Here is a 23,309-nt window from a genome sequence, read left to right as displayed (position 1 = left end):
GGGGAGAGCTTAGGCGGCGGCCAGCCAGACTCCGTTGCCCCGCTTGGCCACCCGGCCTCGTGTCCCGCCGCCTGCTCGATTCGCTTACCTTCCAGGGACTCGCCCAGCTCGGCTTCTCGAGGCACGCCGGATTCTCATACCCTCCTCGCCCCGCCGGTTGCGAACCGAGGCAGCAAGCAGGGGACGCCCTGGCATTCACCCTACCCGACGCGGCTGCAGGAACCCCGTTCGCAACCAAGCAGGAAATTTCCTCCGTTCTCCTTCGCCTGCCTGCCTGCCTGCCTGCCTCTGTGTGCAGCCCAAATTCAGAGGCGGTGCCAGCGGAGCAGAGGAGCCGCCTGCTGACGGAGAGGCGCCGTTGCAAGCAGCAGCTGTAGATACTTTACCTGCTCTGCCTGGGAAGAAGGTACCTGGAGAACAGCAGCAGCCTTTTCGCACCTGTGACAGGACAGAAATTTGTCAAGTGAATTTTGCCCCATGTTACGGCTTTTCTTGTTACGTTTGTTAGCCGAATCCCTGAAGTTGTTAAATTAGTAACACAGTTGTTAAGTGAATCGGGTTTCCCTGTTGACTTTGCTCATCAGTATGTTGCAAAAGATGATCCCGGGACACTGCAGCAGTCATAAATGTGAGTCAATTGTCAAGCATCCAAATCTAAATCACGTGACTGTGGGGATGCTGCAATGGTCATAAGTGTGAAAAATGGTCATAAGTCACTTTTTTCAGTGTCATCGTAACTTTGAACCGTCACTAAATGAACTGTTGTAAGTCAAGGGTTACCTGTATTTTTACATTACTCTGACAGCAAGACTTTGGCTGATTTCTGAAGCCAAGTCAAGTTTCCCTTGGGTAGCGGTTGGATGGGAAAAATTAAGGCCTAGCTTATTTCCTGGTGCTGACTCCATCCATGGAGTTTTCTTGACAGGAAACAGATGTCATTTGCCACTGCTTTCTTCTGAGAGGCTCATTTGATTTTACAATCCACCTCTGACATTTGCCTTTCAAAGTACTAACAAAATTCAGCCCCATTTAGCTTCCAAACCCAGACAAGTTTCTCTATCAGGAATTATTGACTAAACTAGGAAGATGAAAATTATTCAGGGGAAAAAGCAGTCTCAAACTGTGCATATCACCTGGAGTTACCCTCAACTTCAGCTCTAGACAATAAGTGACTGTGTAAGCTATCATTCAAACCATCAGCTGGTCTATTGCTTTGTTCAAAGAATTCTGTGCATGTATATAATAAACTTGTTTTTACAGTTCTACTGCAAACACTGTCTTTAGCCAATTTGTGTGTTTTGTTTTCTATTATTTTTCTTACAACTTTACATCCCACTGGATACGGATCATATGTTCCAGAATTTTGTAAAAAAAAGCAATTTCCTCTTGTCTACTTATTATATGATTTAGGCTTGCTTCTGGCCAACATGCATGAATATACCGGTAAGTCAAAAGGAAATTGGAAAGAGTAATTAGGGAAACTATCTCCATGTCAAAAATTCGCTCATACACATCTTTTCAAACTCTATTAATAATGTTTTATCAAAAGCATCTTTTGATCTACAACCAACAAATTATGCTTTGATGCTCCCAGCTTAGTTCACATATTGTGCTTTGTAAATAGGCTTTGTGGCCTATTTTAAAACTGTGGCTACAGAAATCAGGTAATGTGTAAACCCTTTACCTGTGTGCAGATCTAAAGATAGGTTGGACTGTGCTTAGAAATGCATAATCATGTTGTTCTGGCCCACAGTTACTTCAAAATTATGGTTATTACTAATACATTCTTCTCCATTCCCTGTTTCGAATTCTAAAGTTATTTTGCAACTCCAATTTTATGTCTTTTAGCTGAACAAAGTTCTCTGTGTCAACTTTTTTCTTTCTTCAAAGAATTACTTTGTTATTTGTTTTGTCGGTATGTCATATCCATCTCTCTGCAACCGTATGGACCGAAGTATGCCAAGGCCCACGTCCTCCACTGTCTACTGGAGTTTTCCCAAATTCATGGTCACTGTGCCAATGACACTATCTAACCATGTAATCCTCTGCCATCCCCTTCGCCTTTAAACTAAAACAAAGGAAAAATTTCCCAACAGTGAGAACAATTAACAAGTGGAATGGCTTGCTTTCAGAAGTTGTGGTGCTCCATCACTGAAAACATTTAAGAAGAGACTAGCCATTTGTCTCAAATTGTGTACAGTCTCCTTAAGCAGGGGGTTGGACTGGAAGACCTCAAAGGTCCCTTCCCACTGTGTTGTTCTGTTATTCTTTTGCCTTCAATCTTTTGCAACATCAGGGTCTTTTCCAATGATCCAACTGGTCTTTTCCAATACTTTGGCCACCAAATGGGAAAAGAAGACTCATTGGAAAAAATATTAGAGAAGAATTACTTCACAAGTAGTGAAAAGATCAACGGCTTCTTCCCATTAATTTATTTTTTAGGGTGGATTGAAAATGGATGGAGTATGTTCAGCAGTTGAGCTATTTCTTTATCACTGTGCCTGTAGCTTCCAATCATGGCTATTAATTACTATGAGAATTAAATAAGGATTGAAGAGATTTCTAGAAGAGTTAAGACTTTGGAGAGATGACAGGTTTGTTAATATCTGTTAAAGAGAAACTCAAGTCATTGTATTTCAAAAGAAGTTTTGCTTCTTTCTTTTTCTTTCCTATGATCTTCTTTAGATTAGCTTTTTATTTTGTGAAAAATCCTCAATAAAAATGAATTTAAAAACCAATATGTTAATTATTAATTAATTATATTAAATATTAACTTTTATTGTGTAATGTTTATAAATAGGTCATGGCTATAGCATGTCTTTAAACTATTCCATGAGGCACACCCATCAAAATTTGTTTTGTGTGTGCAAATATTTGGCAACAGAAAAACTGGAGACATTTAATAAATAATTTCATTAACACATTATTCATTTCATGGCCTACATTCTGGTGTAGTATCATCTCAGTAAAAACACATTCATTTTTCAGTCAATTTATCACAGTTTTGGATCTCTTTTTCTGTTCGAGAACATTACTGCCTTGCCCTCTGGCTTGAATAAATTTGATGGATTTTGTCCTAATTTTATCCTAGCAGATGCGAAGCAAACTGGCCTACTGTTCTCCATAGGATGATTTGCAAGTATGTTTAACATAATCAGAACACCATTCTCAAAAGTTCTATAGGATTTTCATGCTTCATGCTGAAGTAATCTAATCTCTTTTTGTTGTTGAGTATAATTGTTGCTAGGAAAGATTCCAAATAATTAAGTAATTATGTTTAGGTGTAGTTTTACAGTGTTCTTCCTTCCTTCACAAAGAAAACTAGAATGACTGTTATTATTTTTTTAGAAAAGATATGGCACTCTGGATTGCTGAAATATGCACCTATGAATGTGTGTGTGTTTGAGAGAGAGAGAGAGAGAGATGATTGTGCAAGGGAATTTGTGCTAAGATGTTCTAAGGCAGCAGTCCCCAACCTTTCTGGCTCCGCGGACCAGCAGCAGTAGTCATGGGCAGTGGTGGCAGTGCGAGGGGGGGATGATTTCATGTGTACAACCTACCAGTAATCCCTCACATGCACAAATGAAACTTTGTGCACTCGCTCACTGCTTGCATGGCCGGGTTCCCCCTGCTGACTGGGAGTTGGGGGCCCTTGTTTTAAGGATTCAAAAGCTTTAGCAATGTAAAACACAATGAAAACACGAAGAATGCTTGTTACGCTTCACTCATCTTTCTCCTTCAAATCTGACAATCCATACACTTTAACATTACGTGGGTCTTTGTGCATATGTCATGATCCCTTTAAAGAATATGTGATGGTAGTAGTGAATTGGTCTTTTTGAAATTAAGATGGTGATTCAATCAGCTAAATTATTTGTTGCTATGCCAATAAAATCTATGCAAAATATTCTTTTCCATCCATATGTATGATATAAACTCCTACACATATTCTCTGAGTAACTTTATTATGCATAAATGAGATTCTTTACTGCTGCATAACATTTAATATTATGTTTTGAAAAAAAAAAAACCTACGCTGTTTAAGTTATTCTGGTTACTACTAAAGTATCTAATATTTGCCTGAACATTGACTCTGAAATAAGTTATTGGGAGATGTGAAATCCAGTTTGTAAGCTTTGTATCAGCCACAAACTCTTAAGATTTATTGTGATTAATCATAGGCTTTGTTTGAGCCAGTGACTTGAAAAGTCCAGAAATAAGTCAGAATAGCTGTTATCTCGGCTTCCTTGATCAAATCCATCTTTTCTATTTGCTGTAATTCTTCATCTTTATCATTTAGGCTAAGTGTTGGCACAATACAACGCATCAGAAGTAATCCAGGCAGCCATAAATAAAACCATTCAATCAAATGACCAAAAACAAACCATGGTTTCAGACAGTTTGCTATCTCAATAACAACTAATTCTGTAATCAATAAAACTGCATTAATAGTTGGTATAATCTAAAAACCCAAGTTCAAGGAGGAGATATTAAGAAAATGTTTTGTTTCATCCATAATCTCATATTTTATTAGTAAGTATGTGGAATATTTTAGAATGGTACAATATTATACCTTAGTATTTCAAAGTAAATCTCACTGTATTGATTATACTTAAAGCATAAAGGTTTCCCCTGTCCAGTTGCGAGTGACTCAAAGGTATTCATCTCCGATTCTCAGTTGATGGACCTGCATTGTCTGTGAGCTGCTTCCATCATCATGTGGCCAGTATGAAAGTATAGAATGCAGTAATCTTTCCCCACCAAAGTGGTACCTATTTATTTACTCACATTTACATGCTTTCGAACTGCTAAGTTGGCAGGAGCTAGTGCGAGAACGGAGCTCACCCCATCATGCAGCACTTGGCTCTCGAACCTGGACTCTCGCCCAGCATTTTAACTGCTGAGCCATCCTGCGATCCTGCCATTTAACTGATCAGTCATCCTGATTATACTTACTAAAGCAGACTAAACAGCTATTCTTTATCATTTAAATTTCTGGACTTAGCCTTTTTTGAGAATGACATGTTATATACTGCTTATGTAATTATTAACTAGGTTTCAGAATATGTATGTTATCACTGTGTGTATGTCTTTTTATTTTATGTCTCAAATTTATTCAAAATTTCAATTCGAATATCCAGGAAAAATGATGGTCCGAGTGAATCTCTCCCAAATCATACTTTTTTAGAAGCCTAGTTTAGTATATAAGAATACTAATTTCATCATTATTAATATTCTACATACATACATACATACATTATAAAATGCATTAAGTCTTCCTATTTGTTTGTATCTCTCATTTTAATAAGAAGGATTCTGTATTTCAAGAGCTGTACGATCAATCAGCATGCAAGGAAACCCAAAGGATATTTACTGAGGAATTTCCCTAGAGTGACATTGTTTTTTATATTTGTATCACTACTTGTACAATTCAATTTCTAATGATAATTGAAAGTGTGGCTACCATGTATCTACAGTAACACACAGCACCATGTGATCAGTTTTGTCCTTTATTGAGTCTCCTAGGACATGGATATCTTAGTTACCATATTTTTCGGAGTATAAGACACACCTTTTTCTCCCCAAAAAAGAGGCTGAAAATCTGGGTGCGTCTTATACACTGAATACAGCATTTTTGTTTGCCTCCTGAAACCCCATACCCTTCACCAAAATGGCCGTGTATAGCTTGTAGGAGGCTTTCAGAGAGCTCCTGGGGGCTGGGGAGGCCAGAAATGAGCAAAAAACAGGCCGTTTTTCGCTCAATTTTGTCCCCCCCAGCCCCCAGGAGCATTCTATAAGCTTCCTAATGCCCCCCTTTTTTTACAAAAAATGGGCTGTTTTTGTGAAAAATGGGCCATTTTTTGCTCATTTTTGCCCCCCCCCCCTTCTACAAGCCTCCTAAGGACTATTCATACCCTTTTTAAAAAAACAAACGGGCCCGTTTTTGCGAAAAACAGGCCGTTTTGGGGAGGTTTGCAGAGTGCAAAAACTTTTTTAAAAAATTTGCCTCTTCAAAATCTTGGTGCGTCTTATACTCCGGTGTGTCTTATACTTCAAAAAATATGGTAATCTATGGTTCAAACTTTCTATTGAGAATTGACCTGACAGAACTTCACAACTGAGATTTTTATGTACAACACATTATCTTTAGGAACTATCTTAGTACTGGCACTCAGTGGTTACAGGAAGGTATACAGGGAGTCCTTATTTACTGACTGCCTTGTACAGACCATTCGCAGCTACAACATGGTGAAAACGTAACTTTGTGAGCAATTCTGGCATTTATTAAGGTGACCAACCGTCCTCCTTTAGGGAGGACAGTCCTTCTTTTGTAAGTTCTGTCCTCCCTCGAAAAGTGTCCTCCTACATGTCCTCCTTTTCGATATTTGAAGACTAATCTGTTGCGCGTTATGTGACGTATTTGTATTTGACATGACAATTCGTCAAGACTCAAGAATTTTTATCTAAAGAAATGCTAGACATTAAAATAGACGACAATTGTCTCTTTGAAGAAATTAGAAGACTGAATGTATATTTAAATTCTGAAAAATTAATACAATGGGAAAATCAACATGTTGAAATTGATAAAAGATGGGTGGATATTTTCAGCCGTTTCAAAAATGAACATATTCCATGTGAACATTTATTTATACTTGTTCAATTTACGTTGTGCTGCCCTGGAACTAATGCAGCAGTTGAAAGAGTTTTTTTCAATGGCCAATGATTTTTCGACAAGTGAGAAATCGAGATTGAATGTTGATACTCTAGCTGCAGCACTTGCCGTAAAATTTAATATGAAGGATATTTCTTGTTCAGATATTTCCAATATATTGTTAGAAGATGATACATTGACAAAAAATATTAATTCAATGGAAAAGTACTCATTTAAATAATAATTAACAGGCATGTAAGCATAATTACAATATAAAATGTTGCAAATGTTTTTATTATGCATATATCATATTTTAGTGTATTATTGTTGCAATGAATAAAATATTTCTTTTATTTACAATATATTTTTTCCAATTTATTTGTCCTCCTTTTCATTGTAAAAAAGTTGGTCACCTTACATTTATGATCTTTGCAGACCTGTAAAAGCCAAGGAAAGCTGAAATAAGGTGGTAAGCACAGTCATGCTTTCACTTAGCAATCACTTTGCTAAAGAACTATTTTGTCTTAAAAGCGGGTGGAGTGTATATGCCATTCAGATCTTCCAAAATGAAGCAGTTCTTAATCTTGCCATGTATTTTTTAAAGCCATGACCTCCCCCATCTCCCCCCCCAAAATTGTAGAAATATCATGCATTCCGGGTGACACTATAAATAATTGTTTCACCTGATGGAGATAAAGTTTAACTTTGAGGCTTCATTTTGAAAGTCTCAGCATATCATGAATTGAGTATTTTTCTTGTCACCATGGTAATGTTTTTACTGCAGACCAAAGTTCAGCTATTTTACTTCTTTATTACCATTACTGTTAGTACAAAGTTTAGGGTGTAGGCAATGTGCTCTCATTTTTCAGGAAGAGTGGCAAAACCTTCATAAATGGGGATCCTCATCGAAAGAATTGCAGAATTCTGTGTCGGTGGAGAAACCTTATTATAGTTTACGAAAACTCTCTTCTTTTTCTAACACAATGCCATCCAGACGAAAGACCTTGATGTTTGCCTCTGCTTTTTTCACTAGTCTGTGCTCTTTTGTTATTGTTTGCGTTGTGCTTGCAACTAAAAACTGGGTGTCAGGTGACATTACCAGTGTGAAAGAAAATCCCAATATGAAGCTAGTAATTACATATGGACTTTTCCAAGGAGATTGCTTAGATACATCACATGGAATTGGTGCACCTCACGTCAGTTTTCAAGGTAAATAACTCTCTCTCTCTCTCTGTCTGTCTCTCTCTCTCTCTCTGTCTCTCTCTCTTCCTCCTCCCTCCTTCCCTTCTATTGTTGGGAGTAGCTAGGTTTGTTAAACTTTTGGCCAAGTGTTCATTGTTTATACAATACATTTACATTTACTATAAAGACTTTCACTCAGGAGGAAATTGTTGTACAATAAATAAGCTATAAAAATTTTTTACAAGCCAAGTTTAAAAACCTGCTAATGTTACTAGCTATATCAATAATAACAGCAAAAATAATAATGTGAAAAAAATGTCTTGTATATAATCTGCATTATTGTAAATTTTCAGGTAATTACAAAGGTGCATTTCACTAAACCCTCTATATAATTAATCTGTAGAATTCAGTTAAGTGCCATGTAGCAATAGCATCGCTTGGATTGTGTTATTTTTTAATCTTGGAAGATGAAACTACTAATAATTAATCAAATGTTTCCATATTTCCAGCAATCTAATAGGAGTAGCAACAGGAGAAGCAGACTAGAAATATATGAGACGAGGAAACAATTACTCAAAAGTTAAAAAAAAAATGTGAGTGTAGATAAAGCTAAGAGAGGTTAAAAAAATGTTTTGTGAAAAATGTCATTTTACTTTGATAATGATTTTTGAATGAATAAATGCACTACTTCAACAATTAGATCATCTAGATAACTTTATAAGGAAATTACAGACGTTTATGGAAGATAAAGTTTTTTCAGCTGTTAATCAAAGTGCCATACTGTCAGGGGAAAAACACCCTGTAGAAAATGAGGTCTATGGACCGAGGCTGATTCCCTTCCACATATCTTTTGAGATATTAAGAAAATAAATAAAAGTCTTTGACAAGTATTCTAATTAACAAACAAACTTTAATAAAAGTAAATAAAAGTAAAGTAAACTAATTGTTACATTTTGATAATGAAAGCTCCGTCTGCCAGCTCTGCTTGGCAGCCGGACAAAGAAGAGAGGAATTTTGGAATGTGTAACGCATGCGCAATAAATCACTTTCAGATAACATTTTGTTTTATGACCTGCGCAATAACTCTTTCTTAGTTTAACTCTTGAGTGTCAATTCATTCAGTTCAGGCCTAGCAAACTTTTTAACATCGTGACACCCCTTCTTTTGCTAGTCTGGGCTGACGTCATCAAATCATCAATTAAGGCACATCTTTTTTCGCAGATATTCGTGTTGATTTGCGGCAAGTGGTTTGTTAAGCATGTCTGCAATCTGATCATGTGTAGAAACATATTGCAATTTAACAAAACCTTGCTTAACTAATTGCTTTGTGTTTTGATAACGAATGTCAATGTGTCTGGACCTAGAACCTGTAAAATGTGACTCAGAAATATAAACCACAGATACATTATCTTCCATCACGGTGATTGGTCGAATCGGACGTGTCCAGATATCTGTGATCAAAGCATCAAACCACGTTAGAGAATTACAAGCATCTGAAACACAAGCATATTCAGCTTCAGTAGATGAACATGAAACAAAACTCTGTTTTCTCACTTGCCAGTAAACAGGACAACCATTTAGGAACATCATGTAACCAGAAGTGCTTTTGCGTGACTTCTTGTCGCTCGCCCAGTCGGAATCAGCAAAACAAATCAACTTTGGTTGATCAGCGTGTGTTGGTTCTAGCAATAACTTCATGTGTTTAGTGTGTTTCAGGTATTTCAATAACTTCTTAATGCATGACCAATGAAATTGTGTTGCCTTACCTACGTGTCGTGATAAAAGATTAACACTAAGTGCGATGTCAGGTCTGGTCCAACTACTAATATATAATAGTGAACCAATGACTGAACGATAGAGTGTTTGGTCCTCGAACTCAGGACTTGGTTCATGTGTTAAGTTGTGAAAATCTGTTTGCATGGGTGTCTTTGTTGTGCTAGCATCTTTCATGTTGCAATGATGTAGAATGTGGTCAATTTTCTCCTCTTGTGAAAGACTAAACCCCTTCTGTGTCTTTTCAATTTGAACACCTAAATAAGTGCTAATGTGTCCTAAAGATTTTAGTGTGAAGTATCTCTGCAAACTTTTAGCAAAAATCTCACTCATTTTCTTATTTGGACCAATATAAACAATATCATCAACATAAACAAGAATTATCTCATATGCATTGTTAGATCTTTTTGTGAACACGCATTCATCAGTTTCGGACTTAATAAAGCCCATTGAATTTAGTTTGTCAGTAAGACATAAATACCACATTAAACCTGACTGTTTCAGACCATAAAGACTTTTGTTCAGGAACCAGGTATCCCCTTCTTGCTTTTGGAATCCTGGAGGGCTTCTCACGTAGATCTCTTCATCTAGGTCTGCATGTAGATAAGCTGTGTCTACATCAAATTGAAAAACTTCTAAACCAAGAATAGTTGCAGTGGTTAAGGCAATTTTTACACTTTCAGTTCTGACTGTTGGTGAGTAAGTGTTTGTGTAGTCCTCAGGATAACGTTGAGCGAAACCCTGAGCTACAAGTCTGGCTTTGTATAAAGACTCACCATTTGGTTTCTTCTTGATTCTGTAGACCCATCGGGTGCCAATGACTTTCTTGTTTGCTGGAGGTTTTGCAGGTGTGAATACATTAAGTTTCTTTAAACTGTCCATTTCATCCTGCATTGCATCATACCACTTGTCTTGTTCTGAATCAGGAAGCTGTTTGATTTGTGTGAATGTCTCTGGAGGAAGAGTAACGTTGCAAATCAAAGGTACTGGTGTTTTTGTCAGTTGCCATGAATAACGTTGTGGAGGGATTCCTTTTGTGGCCCTCTTGGAGCGTCTAGGAACATCAGTCCAGTCTTCATCTTCTTCATCATCATCATCATCCTCGTCCTCACGTTCGTCGCTAGCATCAGCATCCGCGGCTTGCGAAGACGGAACATCAGTTTGTGAAGAACTGGTAGAAGGAATATCTGCCTGCAAATTGTTATCAGGCTGCGTGGCATCTGGAACACCATCTCTAGGAAAATAAACTTCAGGATCATTGGAATGAATCCTGGACCAGTCAATGTCTTCCTCAAAATTAGCAGATTGTGAAATGACAATCACATGTTTAGTATCAATGAATTTGTACCATTTTGAATTATCATCAATACCCATAAATCTTAGTCTCTTTGCTACTATACCTCCCTTTCTTCTTTGACTTAAGGGAGTGTTCACCATAGCATATGAACCAAAAATATGGAGGTTCTTGAGATCGGGCTTGTAGCCATACAGCATGTAGAAAGGAGTTTGATTGATTACACTGCTCCAAGTACGGTTGACAATGTAATTTGCATATTTGATTGCTTCACCCCAGTATGCGTTACTGAGATTGGCATCTTCTAGAAGACAACGCATCATGGTTTGTAGAACCCCTTGTCTTCTTTCTACGACTCCGTTATGAGCCGGTGTATATGGAGCAGATGTCTGATGAAGAATTCCATTCTTACGCATCCAGTCCTGGAAACGCTGAGACATGAATTCTGCACCACGGTCACTCTGGATTCTGGCGATGCGAACTTGGTATTGTGTAGAAACAAAAGCTGCAAAGTCTTTAAAGATCTGAAAGGTCTCAGATTTCTCTCTCATAGGATATACAAATCCATATCTAGAATGATTATCTACAATTGTTAAAAAATACTTTCTGCCACCAAGTGTTGGTGGGAAAGGACCCACTATGTCAGTGTGTACCAAATCAAAAATGCGTGTTGACCGGCGTGTAGCGTGTTTTGGAATTGGAGCCACCTTGGATTTAGCCTTTTTGCAAACCGCACAATCCAAAAACACCTTACACCCCTTTAGATCCAAACCTTTTGCGAACTCCGGCATCTTTCTAAGAACACGGAAACTGGCATGCCCCAATCTTCTGTGCCACTTGTGAATACACCTGGAATGTAAAGGTTTACCAGTTAGTGAATTCTCAACATTAACAGTTTCATGAGGCCCCTCAGGCTTGCTCTGAGCAACCTGTTTCTGTTTTCTCTGTTTGTTGGCTTTAGGAGCCTTTGGCACAGTAACGTTTTCTCTCTCTGGGACAACTCTCTCTGGGTCTGCGTTGTGCCTTTTTGGAGTTTGCATACTTGCCTGTGCTTGCCCTTTAGGCTTTGGCTTTAAGTAATAAACACCACCAATCAGCATGGTTTCAGCAACAATATCTCCATCTTTAACTAAGTAACTTGCTTTTTCGAGGTGGTGAACCTGGAACTTTAAATCTCTAGACAAGTGACTTTGACTAAGCAAATTACTGGTTGCTGAAGGTATGTAATAAACATCAGGGATGTGTGTATCGAGCTCTTCAATGTAAACAGTTCCTTTTCCCATAACCTTGCAAGTGTGGTTGGTGAAGGAATACAGTTCTCGATACTCGGGCTCTGGTTCGCCCATCTCTGTGAAAAGTTCCCTTCTGTGGGTAACGTGCACAGCTGCTCCACTATCTAAAGTCCACAAAAGACGTCTGTCGAACTTTGGATCAGGTTGTGGAACGTTGGTTATGGCCAGTGTCACAAGTGGAGCTTGTGAATCACGCCTTGGACCACGACGGCCTTGTCTTCCGCCTCTACCTCTGCCTCTGGAATCTGTTCCTCTGGGCTGGTACGTGGCGGGAGCTGGAACTCGTTGGGGACAATCCCGGGTGTCATGTCCCACACGGTTGCAGGTGTAGCATTTTGGCATCCTTGGAGCGTAGCCTCTTCCTCGGAAGGGACGTCTGGCTGGAGCCTTCGATGCTGGAGGCCGTTGCAGATGTGGTGTAGCTAACCTGATAGCTTCGTCTTCCACTAAAAGTCTGCAAACATGGTTAACCGTGCGTTGAGCAATAGGCACGTAGTTAATCTTTGCAACAGCATCTTTCCATTCATAATTCAATGAGTTAATGATGATGCTAATCATTTGGATATCATCGATTACATGGCCATTTTGTCTCAATTCACTTCTCATTCTTTTCAGTTTGGTCAAATGTCCACCAATTCGTTCACCAGGTTTCAACTTCGAACCATGGAACTCAGACATGAGCAAACATGAAGATTCAATTGAAACGGGCCTGTAGCAATCTTCCAAAATAGCCCAAATTTCTTGGGCAGTTGCATCAGGTGGAAAGATACCTTGGATCTCAATTTCCATTGACATGAGCAAAGTCGTGATTGCTCTGTTTTCGAGATCTCTCATTGCAGGCGTCCAGGGTTGAGGAGGAGGATTAAAAACCATGGAATGTGTGCCTTCTCTTCGAAGCAAGAGCGCAATTTCACTGACCCAGGCTTTATAATTCTCTCCTGACTCCTTTAATTTGGACTCACTAGTCAAGTGGGTGACTGTGAATACCTGCTGAGGAATGTGGATTGGAACAATTTGTTGTTCTGGTTGCAAAGCTGGTTGTTGAACCAGGGGATGCTGGGGTTGCATCATTGGCCTTTGCGTGGCAACATCAAATTGGCTTCCTCGAATTCGCCTTTGGCTTTGCCTTTTTCCATCTAGGGAGGATTCAACGCCGCCAGGGGGTGTTGAAGACTTAACCTTTGGGGGCAAAGTTTTGGCTTCTAAAGGGCTCATAGCCAGATCTCTAAAACTCTGGTGCAACTGCTTCATCTTTTGCTGTAATGATTTTTCTCCGCCAGCAGATGGCAGTGCAGCCTCACTTTTTGGCTGCAGTTGTCTATACGTATGCGGAAGTTCAGTTGACTCAAAGGGACCACGTGACCTCGGTGACGTGTACATGTCTCTTTGTTCTAATTGACCAATGAACTCTGTGGGGTGTGTCTTAGGCTGTTGTTTTGAAGACAAGATGGCGTCCTCAGACATTTTGGGAGTGGGGGAGCTCCTCCTACTTCGCTTTATCTCCTCAAAGCACATTCTCGCCTCCCTAGCATATTTTTCGAAACGTTCTATTTGATCAAGATAGCTTTGCATTTCTTCATCATCATTTGGGGGGAATTCATAAAATCTGCTTTCTACGTGGGAGGATTTTTTTTCTGCCGGCAGTTGCCATTCATCAATCGTTTGATAATCTGCGAGGGTCTGGGAATGGAGTGGCTCTGGCAGAGTGGGAAGTTTTGGCTTGGCCCCCAAAAATTCATAATCTCCTGGAGATATTTTAGAAGGAGGAACCACTGACCTCGTTTCGTGGATGTCGCGTCCTGTAGCTCCTTCCCCCACATCTGGCTCGGCACCTGAAGGAATTTGTTGTTCCTCTGTGTCTGAGGGAATGGATTCTTTGTCAGAAGAAGCTGATCCGTCTGTGCTCGCCCCATCTTTCTTTTTCTTTTTTTTCTTTTTCTCCGACATTGCTAATTAGGCTTAGTCGGTTATCTTTAGATAGCATGAAGGGAAAATACAGCCATAAATTGTAGCCATCTCAGCTGGTAAGTTGTCGACCAACCTCTGCATACCAAGTTGTCAGGGGAAAAACACCCTGTAGAAAATGAGGTCTATGGACCGAGGTTGATTACCTTCCGCATATCTTTTGAGATATTAAGAAAATAAATAAAAGTCTTTGACAAGTATTCTAATTAACAAATAAACTTTAATAAAAGTAAATAAAAGTAAAATAAACTAATTGTTACATTTTGATAATGAAAGCTCCGTCTGCCAGCTCTGCTTGGCAGCCGGACAAAGAAGAAAGGAATTTTGGAATGTGTAACGCATGCGCAATAAATCACTTTCAGATAACATTTTGTTTTATGACCTGCGCAATAACTCTTTCTTAGTTTAACTCTTGAGTGTCAATTCATTCAGTTCAGGCCTAGCAAACTTTTTAACATCGTGACACATACACTGTCTCGTGTTACTCAGAATATATTCCTGAAGACCAGTTGCTGTTGAATAGAAGCTGAAGTTTTATCAGGCTCATCTCCAACTGGCTGATCACTTAGGGAGCCTAATTGGTCTTTGACCAGTGGAAGTCCAAGTGAAATGTAAAAAAAAAAATGCCAGTGATATCAAAGTCGTGCCCGTTTTGTAGATGCATGTGACAGTCATCTTAATTGTTTTTTTAATCTGCCTCTGTTATTTTCTTATTTTCTATCTTGTTATTTTCTTATTTTTTAATAAAATGTTTCAAATTCAAAATATATGAGAGAAACAGAAAACCTAGTTGCTGAACAAACATCAGTGTGAAAGAGTACCTGATCCTTGCAGTTTTCAGTTCTATGCAGGGTATTTCCAGAGAAAATTGTCTTTTATTCATGTATATAGTGTTCCTACTTGTGATGCTACGATGGTACAATCCATCCAAATGTACTTCGATTTTAACTGTTACATTTAGTGAGGCTTTTCTATGCTATATTGGCCTTTCTTACATTATTTACAGTGTAGAACAATTTGAGCATTCCTATTTATAGATTTACTAAATAATATGCAAATGAAATTGTGACAAGACAATAATCAACTGTGTAAAATTCAAAATAAAATAAGATAATCCGATAGGTTTTTTTAAATGATAAAGGGATAACTGTTAATTAATATGGTTTTATTCTATTTTACTGTTGCAAACCCTGAAAAGATTTAAGCAGTAAAACTAAACTAGAATAACAAAGAAACTCTCTCTTCATTTCAATATCAACAGTACAACTGAAATAGTACTGTAGCGATGTTATTCAGTCAAACAAGTTCAGACCAGAGACATGCAAATCTGACCAGAACTAAAGATTGAATATCACTGGCCTAGCTAAGTCCAAAACCACAGACGGATTGCATCTCAGAAGGATTGCATCTCAGTCTTTTCTTTGCATCCATACTCCCATAATGTTTAGCACTAAGACAATGTTCAACTGGGTCTTTTCTTTGCATCCATACTCCCATAAGGTTTAGCATTAAACTCGTGAGAAGGGAATGAAATCACAGTAGCACAATATACACCAATTCCAACTGTTAGAATTGATACAAATCATTATCATTCATCACTCATTATCAATGAAAGGTGAGATCTAGTTATATTAGGAGGAGCACCCTATTACCTAGGTCCCACCATAGTCACTCTCAAAAGCAGTCAGTGTGGTGTCAGTACCAACCACTATATTAGACATGATAGCTAAGTACAGCCTCCAAACTCAAAGCTAACAGTTGTGAAAATAAAGACAACAGGAGAAAGGTCATTACCATTTACTCTCCCCACCATAATGAGCTATGAGAATAACCTTAGGAAGAGGTGCCATATAATAGTCATACAAGAGACATCTCAGTCCCCAAAAGGAATGGGGCTGGATAAAGCATGTTAGAAGGAACCCTTCCTAGTTTTCTGGAAAATAAAAGCAAGGGAGAGGAGGAGTGCAAGATTCTATTATTGTAATTTGCAACAGAGGTAGTGCTAGTTCTCATGCTTTTGGTTGCTTGTCTGGACTACCTCAAAGAGCTGATAGCCCCTTCCTCCACTTTTCAATACATAATATATGAATACCATTATTAAAAGCTGTATATTAGATTAAATTAAGCTGCTTCTCCTTATTGAACATCACACTGGAGTGGATGGCTGTTCTGAGTCTAATAAATAAGAATAATTCTTACAGCAGTACATATATTATTTTTCATATTTTGTGAGAGTATAAAATGCATTTTATGATGTACAATTGAATATATTCTTGATGGAAACTAGCAAGATAACTAAATATGCAAAGCCCTGTAGTATGAATTATACAGAGGCTATTGCGCATAGCATTTCTTGGGCAGCTTGAAATTTGTTGGCAAGAGTAATTTGCTTGAATATTAAAAGGTCAGTTAATTAGTAGCCTTACCACAAGTAAGGCATCTGATATTATCCTCCAGATTTCTCATGAGCCTTCCTTGACTAAACAATAAATTTGATCTCTTCTCTTACATTTTGCATTCTAAATGCAGAAACCATGAGACACAATTAAACTAGCAAACACTTATTAGGCTGCCATTTGTGATTTATGTTGTGTAATAAATGACTGTAGGCTTTTTGGGGCTTTCCAGAAGAATCCTAGAATGAGATGCTGCACTTCATAAGTTATTCCTCACCTCCCAATATTAAAAATGTTTTATTTTTAAATAAATCCCCAACCCATTATGTTTGAAATGTTTAGCCATACATCAAAGGAGATTAACAATTTTGTTCAGTTTAGGTTTGATTTAAAATATGTTGCCAACATTTAGCCACTTCTAAGCAAGCATAAATATTTGACATTCTTGTAAAGAAATCAAACCCTTTTACAGACATTTCTGTGCACCCATACAGATGGCCTACTCTCAAGATGAACTTGTCATGATGTGAACATAGACAATTTAAGAAAATGCACAAGGATTTTGCTGTATTATGTTTGAATGGATATATTCTGGTTTTATTTTAAACATGCATACAATAATATATTTTTGTCTTTTTGTTCTATTTTTTAAAACACAAGAGTTTGGCAAAGAATTGTGGGATAAAATAAAATCACATCTTTGAAATATTAAACCACTACATCAAATTATTAGTGCTGTGCCAAAATGTTCTAGTTTCCTTTTGTTTGTCAGAAAACAAATGGCTTCTATTTTTTTCCAGAAAAGAAAAATACACTAGTGAAATTTTTATGAGAAGAAAATGCCTTGTTCTTAAACTTACTTTGATATTATGAGATGGTTGAAACTAGGTGATATGCCTTTCATCATACAATAATCTCTCCAGCAGATTGCAGCTTCATTGCTGTTCTATTCTACAGATAAATTCCAGGAGAAATTATTATGAGGTTAACTACTCCCATAGGATTTTTTTTAAATCAAGAAAGAGAGACCATCAGAGAGGTTTCATATTAGAGGATAGGTGTACAGCAGCACCTTGTACCTATAAAGTGAGCTCACAAACATCAGAAAATAAAAGAATTATAAAACAATTCTAAAAAGATAAACAAGGAGCAGTTTCTACTACTACGTTCAAGAAATTGGAAATATTAAGAAATAAAATCAGAGACTTTTCTCAAGGTTTTGTGACATTACAGTAAGTAATAAAAAAAGAGGAAGAGAAGAAAGTTCCTAAGACTTCTAAGAATGATTCCAAATGTCTACAAGTCCTAATGCTATTCAGGTCCAAGAATAACAAATGCATGGCAGGGACCTAATCACATTCTCAAAGATCTCAATAGAGATTAATGAACTGAATGAATTGTACATACATTTACACTGCACATGTTTTCTTGATGTGATCAAAATCTTTATAAAATGAAGCACCATCACTAGCATTACATACAAAGCTATATGCATTCAATTCTGCACAGATGTGCCCTGTCCAATCAATTAGCAGCATCCATGACTGTATGTCCATCTGCAAAATTCCAACTCTTGCTCATAAACTCCCATGCACAATAGTCAGTAAATGTTTTTTATAAAGCTAAAACAGTCCTTCCTAATTTAATCAATGTGTCAGTTTCATTTTATCTGGACAATATTCATTGGGAACTGAGAATTCAAAACGGAGGTCATATTTGAAAGTGGTCATCATTATCAATTGCTTCTTTAATTCTACATTTTTACTTTTTTAATTAACTGTATTTTTGGAGTATAAGACGCACCAAGGTTTTGAAGAGGCAAATTTTAAAAAAGTAGGGAGGGAGGGAGGGAGGGAGAGAGAGAGAGAAAGAGAGAGAGAGAGAGAGAGAGAGAGAGAGAAATACAGTATGTAGGTAGCGAGAGAGGGAGAGAGAGAGAGAGGGAGTAGGTAGGTAGGTAGGTAGGTAGGTAGGTAGCAGGGACGTGTGGTCAGGGGAGGCAAGGGAGGCAGAGCCTCACCTCTCTTCATGAAATAATAATATATAATATTATATACTATATATATATATATATAATATTATATACATCCATCCGGCCGGGCCGGGAGCTGCGGAAGCAGAAATGTTGTCGGCGCTCCCGGATGACGAAGCCACGAAAGCGACTGGGGGAAGGTTCTTGACGCCGAGGTGGTCCGGGCGGACGAAAGAGCGAGCAAGCGAGCGATGGAGGATCAGGCAGCCTGATCCTCGGTCGCTCGCCCACCAGACTGCCTCAACGCCACTCTGGCTACCTCCGTCCATCTGCGCCCGCGAGCTGCGGAGGCAGAAATGTTGTCGGCGCTCCCGGATGAAGCCACGAAAGTGACTGGGGAACGACGAGGACCTTCCTGCCTCTGCTGGACTTCGCGCACTCCTCGCAACTGCAATATACATCCAGAAGCGGCTTTTGTGGCTAATGGGGTTTGGGCTTGCAGCCCAACAGCCCCTGCCACTTCTGGATGTCTAGTGCAGTCGCGAGGAGCGTGCAAAGTCCAGCAGAGGCAGGAAGGTTCTCGTCATTCCCCAGTCGCTTTCGAGGACTGCGGAGCGCGAGCCGGCGGAGCACGCTCAGGAAGGCAGGGAATGGGATCACGTGTGCTGGAGGCTGAGGCAGCCTCAGCCTCCAGCACACGTGGTCCCATTCCCCGCCTTCCTGATGACGTCACCAGCCTCACCAGCCATAAACCTCACCGCACGTCACTGGTAGGTAAGTAGAGGGATAGAAAGAGAGAGAGAGAAATACAGTAGGTAGGTAGGGAGAGAGAGTAGGTAAGTAGGTAGATGTTTTCAAGTGTATTGATCCATGTGTTGGAGAAGGAAATCACTGACAACCTGCAGCACCTAAGACTTGTTTCTGCTGGCACAGCACTTGATCAATCTAATTCTCATCAATCACTCTTAACTAAAGAGCTTTCCGAAAGGGGGAAAAAGTTTTTGCACTCTGCAAACCTCCCAAAAATGGTCCGGTTTTTTTTTCCAACTAAAAGGCATGAATAGCCTTGGGATGGCTTGCAGAGTGGTGGGGGGGGAGGCAAAAATGAGCAAAAAAAATTGTCGAAAAAATTGCATGCATAGCCTTATGGAGGCTTATAGAGTGCTTCCGGGGGGCAAAAAACGGCCCATTTTTTGCTCATTTCTGCCCTTCCCAGCCCCCAGGAGCACTCTGAAAGCCTCCATAAAGCTATGCACTGCCATTGGCTTCGGGAGGCAAAAAAATGCTGTATTCGATGTATAAGACGCACCCAGATTTTCAGCCTCTTTTTTGAGGAAAGAAGGTGCGTCTTATAGTCCGAAAAATATGGTACCTTTATAGAAATCAGTTTTATAGAAATCTTTATAGAAATCTTTATAGAAATCAGTTCATTCATGTGAACATTCTAGAACAGGGTCTCCAACCCCCAGTCTATGGACCATCACTGGGCCATGGCATGCCAGTAACCAGGCTGTGGAAACAAGCAAAGCCCCATCTGCACGATACGGACAGCATATGAAACACGCTCCCTCTGGTCCATGGAAAAACTCTCTCCATGGAACCAGTACCTGGTGCCCAAAAGGTTGGGCACTACTGTTGTAAAGAGAATAATATATGGAAAAAATGAATTTTAAAAAAATCAGAAGTCTGGTAGCTATTTTTCCACCCAACCACTCGAGGCCTCTAATGAATCAAGCTGCAGTTGATGGAAACTAATACTTTAAAATATTTTGCTGGTCAGAAAAGGTGATAAGAGGTTTTTGTGAAATATATCTATATTGATAGTACTTATATTATCTCTGCATATTGTCATATTAAGTATGAATAATTATGTTTCAGTTGCAGGTACTCTAGGAAATGATACTTCGAAGATTTTGCATGGTGCAATTATATTTCTGTTGGTTGTTACTATGCTGAGTTGCTTCCTTAGTTCTGGATTTACCTGTTACAATGCCATCAGCAACCCATACCAAACATTTTTGGGGCCTATTGGAGTTTATACCTGGAATTCTATGTCTTGTAAGTAATACACATTTGAACATACATGTTTTCAAATAATTCATAATATAATACACTTACATTGAGACACCAAACAATTGCAATTCAGAAATGAAAACAAAACAAAACGAAGGCAACCATCTTGATATTTATCAATATTCAATTAAATTCTACTAAATTCATTAACTGAGGAGTAGGAAGGGTGAGGGGGAAGAAGAGAAGAGTCTTTCCTTCCTTTATGTATTTCTAATCTAAAATCCTTATTCTCTCTCAAATCTACTGGTAACTTTGCTATACACCATATGTGTTTTATACATATATATGTATGTATAACAAAAGGCCTACTGGCTCCTTCCATCACCCAGATCATCGAAATGACACAGAAGAAATGCCATTCATCAACACTGCCGATCCTATGAAGATCTGAGCCCAAAACTCCTTAAAAGTTAAAAACCTTAGGCCATCTGATCATTCATCTTTCATAGCATGTCTATTTTGGCTCCTTGAACCAGTAAGAAAAAAAAATTCGAGGTTTCCTTGGTTCTTAGGAGAGCAGCCTAAAGCAGTGATGGCGAACCTATGGCACGCGTGCCACAAGTGGCACGTGGAGCCATTTGTCAGGGCACGCGAGGCGCTGCCCTGTCAGCTGGCCTGCGCATGCGCGCGCTGGCCAGCTGAGTTCACCTTTTTAAAAGCTATTTTTCGCCTTCCCCAGGCTCCAGAGGCTTTATAGGAGCCTGAGGAGGGTGAAAAGAGCCCTCCCCCCCGGAGGCTTCAGGAAGTGACTTCCGGTTTGCTCGGAGGGTCGTTTTAAGCGCTCTGAAGGCTTCAGGGAAGCCTCTGGACGGTCCCTGAAGCCTCCGGAGGGCCTTCGGGGGGGGGAGGCTCTTTTCCCCCTCCCCAGGCTCCTATAAAGCCTCTGGAGCCTGGGGAGGGCTAAAAAAAGCATGTAAAAATGGGGGGGTGCACGATGTGTGCGCATGCGCTGGGGGATCGCGCGTTGCATTATGGGTGTGGCACGCCCGCACATGACCCCCCCGCGCTCCCCCCCACTTGTGGCACGCGAGCCAAAAAAGGTTCGCCATCGCTGGCCTAAAGAGTGAAATTGCAATAGAGAAAAACATTGCTTAGAGACAAAAAATAGAAATACAGTTGCAGACAAAAACTGTTTTTATATACATCAAAAGTAGTGAAACGTTATACTGTCAAATGAACTCATTCAGTCATTTTCCTGGAGCTACAACCCTTCAGTCTTCTATTAGACTTACATCAGGTTTCCTTTGATGTACTTTGCTCTCCTTATGATCCTGCTACTAAAATAACTCATTTTCTGATACTGAATTTGTCCCAAGAAATTCCTGCTTTTTAAAACAGGACTGAAATAATGTGTGCAAGGGAGAAAACTGTATATCAAATATATAAACACCCAGCAGAACCTATGCAAAATCCTACCACAACCCAGGCCTTCCAACATGAACTACAAAAACCATTGTTCAAAACCATCACAGAGAAATGGCTGGAGTGGTGCGGTGGCCTAAAAGTGGAGTTCTCGCCTCACAATCAGAGGCTGTGAGTTCGATCCTAGGTAGAGGCAGATATTTCTCTCTCTGGGCACAATGAGAATATATCTGCTGAACAAACCTCCACATTGGTGACAGGAAGGGCATCCGGCAATTAATACACTGTGCTAGCTGCATTCAGTTGCCCAGTCTCCACCCCACAAGGGATTATGGGGTTATTAAAAGTGTGATGGCTGGGTGTGTGTGTGATGAGAATTATCACCCGACACGTGTGAGATATAGAATGCTGTTTTATAATATTTTGTATGCAAAAATATAACTCCACATGCATGACCCTTACTATGTATCTCAATCCATTCTGGAAGCAATTGACTGACTCAGCATGTTTTACATTTAAGGAACTAAACACAACAGAGAAATGCACAATATCAGCAATCTTTTCTTTTTCCTTTTAGGTGTCTGCTGTCTCTTAAACCTAATATTGTTTGCAGTGAATGTAGAAGTAAACAAACTGTCTGTTGAGCTGGCCAGAAAATATTGCACAGCTTCCAGGAACTTGGAACAAAGCAACTCATACGGATATTCATACTGGATCATGCTTCTTATAATTGCCCTCAACGCTACAACTGTTATCATCCTTGTTTTCTACCAACGGGAAAAGTATTCTAAGAAGAAGGAACGAGAGAGACCTTTGGACAGCGCACCCAAGGATGGGATTTTATTTTAATGTGATTATTTCTTCTGCTTTAAGATAAACTGAGCAGTGATCTATTTCAAGATAAAGTATGGAGTTACTGCCATGCGAGGTTCATTGACTTATATAGAGTATCATGAGGTACAAGGAAAATATAACGGTAAAGATAATATAATAGAAACTATTAGGACTGGCATTTGAAGGGTCAAGCCTTGAATTTTTATAGGTATTATTATAACTGAGAAGTATATTTCAGGAACCAGTTTGGTGTAGTGATTAAAGCATCAGCGCAGAAAGAAGGAGACTACGAGCCCCAGTCCTGTTTTAGGCATGAAGACAGCTGGTTGACTTTGAGCCAGTCACTTTCCCTCAGCCCTAGGAAGGAGGCAAAGGCAAACCATTTCTGAAAAATATTGGCAAAAAAACTATAGAAATTAACACTATTTTGGTGACTTGAAGGCACCAAATAAGAATTTTAATTCAGCTTTAATGCAAAATTGTGCAATAGAGGTACAATAAGGATTTACACAAA

At 39.2% G+C, this 23,309-nt stretch overlaps 2 protein-coding genes across 3 annotated transcripts in view; one reads left to right on the top strand and one right to left on the bottom strand.

Annotated features, from left to right (window-relative positions):
- The window catches only part of PTPRE (protein tyrosine phosphatase receptor type E), a 142,733-nt gene extending 142,061 nt beyond the window's left edge, over window positions 1-672 (bottom strand). For both annotated transcript variants that reach the window (XM_081955333.1, XM_081955332.1), the window contains exon 1: window positions 89-672. The gene's annotated coding sequence lies outside the window, so the exon portion shown is untranslated. The remainder of the gene's footprint in view (window positions 1-88) is intronic.
- A 6,963-nt stretch (window positions 673-7,635) lies between these two features.
- On the top strand, window positions 7,636-22,810 carry CLRN3 (clarin 3; the record flags this gene model as incomplete). Its single annotated transcript, XM_081954077.1, has 3 exons — window positions 7,636-7,861; window positions 20,405-20,584; window positions 22,539-22,810. 3 exons carry the CDS (start codon window positions 7,636-7,638, stop codon window positions 22,808-22,810), a joined length of 678 nt encoding a protein of 225 aa, XP_081810203.1.
- Between the last annotated feature and the right edge of the window lie 499 nt (window positions 22,811-23,309).

Source organism: Natrix helvetica (genome assembly GCF_964273705.1).
Source record: "Natrix helvetica genome assembly, chromosome: 5".
Taxonomy (NCBI): domain Eukaryota; kingdom Metazoa; phylum Chordata; class Lepidosauria; order Squamata; family Natricidae; genus Natrix; species Natrix helvetica.
Note: the sequence above shows the minus strand (reverse complement) of the source record. Positions and strands in the feature narration are given on the sequence as shown.